The 5,000-nt window shown below is 40.0% G+C and overlaps 1 protein-coding gene across 1 annotated transcript in view; it reads right to left on the bottom strand.

Moving 5' to 3' along the window:
• LOC138025074 (calcium homeostasis endoplasmic reticulum protein-like) overlaps positions 1 to 5,000 on the bottom strand; it is a 26,895-nt gene that overhangs the window by 5,146 nt on the left and 16,749 nt on the right. Inside the window, exons 11-15 of the mRNA XM_068872332.1 lie at positions 3,551 to 3,684; positions 2,357 to 2,473; positions 638 to 784; positions 386 to 529; positions 239 to 315 (exon numbers count right to left, since the gene is read on the bottom strand). Of these exons, the coding sequence (XP_068728433.1) occupies positions 239 to 315; positions 386 to 529; positions 638 to 784; positions 2,357 to 2,473; positions 3,551 to 3,684 (619 nt within the window). The remainder of the gene's footprint in view (positions 1 to 238; positions 316 to 385; positions 530 to 637; positions 785 to 2,356; positions 2,474 to 3,550; positions 3,685 to 5,000) is intronic.

Below are 5,000 nucleotides of genomic sequence, written 5' to 3'. Positions count from 1 at the left end.
ATATGGCAGTACCCCCCCCCCCCCCCCGGATGTTTTATCGCTTCGAAGGCAGTCGCTCTTGTGCGTGTTTTAAATAATCTCGTGTTTACGGAATGTTACTAGAAAGACAAGGTGAACCATGCACCTTGATATCCATTTCGCTAACTCGCTATAGAAGCACTCAGTACCAACTATTGGCAATCCCAAATATGGGCGTTATCTGCAATATAAATTTGTTTAAAAAAAAAAACACACTCACCCATTTTCTTCAGCATTTGGTGACCGACATTGCTTTCATCAATTCTCTCTTCAATTGTCTTGGATACGTACGATGGACTGCAAGAAAGAGATAAAGAATTATTTCCCTACATCGCAACTTTAGTTGTAAAACAAATTTATAACTTACTGAACTCTTGGCGGAGTTGGGCTTCTTTCCGGGCTTCTATTGGATTTGAAGATTGGTGAGAGTGAGCGTGACCGTGACCTTGAGCGTGACCTTGAACGCGAGCGTGACCTTGAGCGAGACCGAGATCTTGAACGAGAGCGTGACCTAAAAGAAAAACATACAAAGGTGCGAATGCCAGACTGAATTTGGTTTAGTCTTCAGGAAGGAAAATGGTTTTGGCCCTGAATAGTTGATAACAGATCACTTCACTACCTCCTTCTTCTTGGCGAAACGGAGCGACTGCGAGAACGAGAATAGTGTCGCTTCTTGGGAGATCTGGAACGAGACCGCGACTTCCGCTGGCGGGGCGACAGCGAACGAGATCTAGAACGGCGAGGAGATCTGGATCGAGACCTTGATCTGAAAGAAACAAAAAGTTAACGTTGGTGAGGCATTTGAAGCAATTTGGAAAAAATGATATTGAACGAATCGACAATAAACAGGAACTGGGCAAAGAGCTAACTAAAGTGATTTGTATAGATTTTAAACCATACACAGACGAAACCCTCGGCGTAACCGCGCATGTGTCTTTGCTCACAGAAAATTACAATAGATGCCGCAAAGTGGAAAAGTCCTCGGGAGCACAATTTGACAATGGCCGGAACAGGATGGAGGTTGGTGATTTCTATGCCTGTTTCCAGGAGTGGAAACGTTGAAAAAGAGAAACCATTTCTTTTGAGGCACACGTTTTTAAATAGGATTTTTCCCTGCTGTAATTATTCCAAAACAATACTTAGTAGCTTTGTAGGATGAGCACTTGGGTCATCACTTCTTTCCATCCCTCAAACTGACATTTCCCTTTTTATTCAACTTATACGACGTACAGGCTACTTTAGACTTCAAATCAAAGATTTTAAACAAGCTAAGAAGATTCACAATAGGCGAGGCAAAGAGTTGAGCCCGGATGAATGGCTTCACCTTGCAGTTTCCGATATCCACTAGACTAACGAGACAACCTTCCGGAAAATCAATTTTTTTAGAAGTAGTACCTAGCAAAACAATTGAAAGTTAACCGTCTTCAACGGGGTTTTTAGACCTAAATACTGTAGATCAGCGCGGCATAGCTTAGAAACGCTATTTCTCGTTAGAGCTGTAAGCTTGTCAATATTAACATGGGATATTGCGTCGTGTAATTGTTACGAAATGTCCAATGTCAGTTTGAGGGATGGAAATTAGTGTTGACCGAGCACTTGGTTCAAATTCGATCACAACTCAACGCTATAAAACAAATTAGGAGATAATGGTGCCTTTGAAATGAAATTTGCAAATGGTTAGAATTTCTAATCTCTTCTTTGAAGAACGACAAACCGCTGGATCCCACGATAATAATCAGAATCCGTTAATGCTAAAGAAGTGCTTGCATGTGGTGGGCCTGGCTTCTGAAGAAATAAAATCTCATAATCGCGAACAGCCACAAGCTATTAGCCAAGTACCGAAGACCCAAATAAGACAATAGAGCAAGACATTGCTTGTGTATCAAAGCTTGAACACAGTTTCTTTCTCAAAGACGCACAGGAACCAGAAGTGAGGAATGATACTTCATTTGTATTGCTAACCGTTTCTACTCTTGTAGGAACGCTTAGCTGGCCAATTTGGGGCAAACCACTGTCCAAGAGCTTGAAAGTCCAGTTCTGGTTGTCATCTGTCTTTGCTCAAGTTGATGGCGAAATGTAAGCTTTTTAGTTTTTCTTAGTGGTGGGCAATGGGCCATTTCAGAGTCGGTTTCGAAGTGAGTCTTGGTGCTCAACTATTGTAAGAGAAATGAGTTTGATTTGCATAAGAATACGCAACTCATTTCCATTTGAATGGTTGTGCACCAGGACTCGCTTTGAAACTAAGGCATGCGACAACTCGGAAATGGGCTATTTAGCGTACCAACCGCCCGCAGGCTGCTATCAAAATTTGCTGTTGTGTTGTTTCACTTCTACACACCTTGACCTGCTTTGTTGGACTTCCTGCACTTTGTGTTTCTCGGCCTCTTCACGATCCTTGATATACTTTAACTTTGCTTTGTAAAACTCAAACAGACCACTTTGCTCCCAGCCTTCGCTACAATATAACAATCAATCCAAAATAGTGTGTGTTTAAGTGTCTATCGTCCTCGCCGAAGTATAACGAATTTCGGTAGCTTGATATGTACCAAAGATGTCTTATAAGGGTGTAGATGGGGCGAACTGATAGGTGAAAATTGGTCAAATTTAAATTCACTTTCTTGCATGTGCTGCACGATTGCCACAAAATTCAAACGGCTTCCATCTGGCCTTGTGGCTCAGTCGGTAGAGCAACGGTAATCTAACCTGGAAGCCGTGGGTTCATTCCCACTCTGGTTTGTTCTCTATCGTTGAGTGGACCTATTACTGAGGCTAAAGGCGCTTTCTTTAAAGAATGATCAATTACTTGCATGATATTCCCTCGCATATTCTTCTGGTGGAGTATAGACCCTATGCAAAAATGGCTGCCTTTAAATTATTCTCTTGTTTATATTCAAAATAGCCCAACTAACCTCGTCTTTAAGACAAAAATTCTTAAGAATTTGTTATCCCGAACGAGGTTAGTTGGGCTGTTTTGAATATGAACAAAAGAATAATTTAAAGACAGTCATTTTTGCATAGGGTCTATATGATCCTTAAAGTGTGTTAATTTGAATGCGTTGTAGAGTTATTCCTTCCAAATGCATTAACTCTTTGTAAAAATGCATGCAAAGTAGATTGTGACGTCAAAGCAGGAATAGAACCACTCCCCTTCTGATTCGGTCGTGAACAAAAGATGCTTGGATGTTTGCAACTTTCGAAGCCTATAAAATGGCAGGATTTGTTAGAAAAAGGAAAAAATGGCCGCAAGGCGTTTCGAACAGGTGCAAAGATTCATTTTAGCGAAAAAAATATTTTGGCGGTAGGTGCACTTTAAGATTATCCAAAAATTTGGGAAAGTTCCCAACACACCAGCGCCAGTTCCCTTGGTGCACAAATTTGTCTTTCCCATTTAGAAATAACTGAAAAAAGGAAAAAAAGATGTTTTTCTGTTATGTTGCTTTCTTACCATGTGTACTTTTGATGGTAAAAGAAAATGAGGCAGCTAGCTAAGGGTCAACGCATCAAGTAGCTTAAGCGTTCGTTTCTAACTAACCTGTTCCTTGGTCTCTCGTGGCTCGGGGGACTGTAAAACGCTTCAACTGCAGCCAGGAGTCTTTCGCTTGGTGGTTGTGGTGCGGGAAGGCGAAGAGCAGCGGCATCAATTGGTTTGTAATCTACATCTGGCAACTAGATAAATGAATAAAACAGTATATTTAAGTTCTTTTATTATCCATCTGTGTTAGTTATTGTACAGAAAACGCACGAGACGCGTACAAATATTCCACGATATATTTGTACGGTTAGTTATTCCTATAGTAGAGAACCGGCTTGACTAGTACATACATACATACTTTTATTTGATATAGCAGGTTAAATTAAAGGAAGCGAGAGGCTAATGTGGACCTGCTGTCTAAGGTAAAATGGAAAGTTACATAACATCTTACATGAGAAAAAAGAAACACGGCTATAACTATCTAGGTATACTATTATCAAATTGGATAAAAATTACTATGCTAAAAGTATTTAAAATCTTGATTCTTATGAGAGACCATACATGCTTCTTTCAGAAGCTAAGGTTATTAATAAAGTTCTTATGATGACGTTGTTTTAAAAGGTTCTTCGATTGAAGGTGCTCGGCATGGCACGTGTATATAATTACTTGTAATTGTTATATAAACAGCCAGCCAGAATTCAAAATAAATATCATTTTCAAGGTGTGAATTAGCAACTTGACACGTTAGCTCAGTGGTAAAGAACAGGGACAAGTAATCCAGAGGTTTACAGTGGGTCGGAGTTCAAGGCAAGCTGGGAGTGACTCAAGATTGTAACACCAGAAAAAGCCGAGCGGGGGCTGGAAAAAAGGACAGGACGAAAGGATAGAAAGAGGAAAGTTGGGACAAAAAGGAGCAACGGTGTGGGCAAAGAAGAGAGAGAGGAGGGAGAGAAAACGCATCCATTTTTATTCATACCGTAAGTACAAATTAACCATGTATATATTCGATTCCCTTGGGTGTTCGTATTGTTCTACAAAACAATGCATAATTAATTTATTCTGCATGCATAATGAAGTAGGGACCTGAACGGAAATCATTCCGCTTCGTTTTTCGTCCACCAGAAGTCCTACATTTGTCTGTTGTCTCCAGAGGTTGGTTGAAAACGTCCCTACTCAACTCCCGGGGTTAAGATTTTTTGTGTATTGTATTTGCATGATATGGAAATACCTGGAAGAAAACGTTTTATTCCTAAAGGGTTTGAATTAGATACAACATTGAATTAGCCATCCAGACCAGTTTAACTCTACAGCAGCAGAAAAACTATCAAACTATCAAAGGGTGATTCATATCGGTACAGATCTCAGTAAATCCATCCGAACGTTAACACTATAGTCATGCAAATAAGCCAACACAAGAAGAAAAGACAAAAATCTCTGACAAGAATTTTGAGTCCTCACAATCTGTTAGTGTAACCGTTTGTAATTTTATAATAAATGTATTGGATTCATC

The sequence above is a fragment of the Montipora capricornis genome, chromosome 11 (assembly GCF_036669925.1).
Source record: "Montipora capricornis isolate CH-2021 chromosome 11, ASM3666992v2, whole genome shotgun sequence".
NCBI lineage: Eukaryota > Metazoa > Cnidaria > Anthozoa > Scleractinia > Acroporidae > Montipora > Montipora capricornis.
Note: the sequence above shows the minus strand (reverse complement) of the source record. Positions and strands in the feature narration are given on the sequence as shown.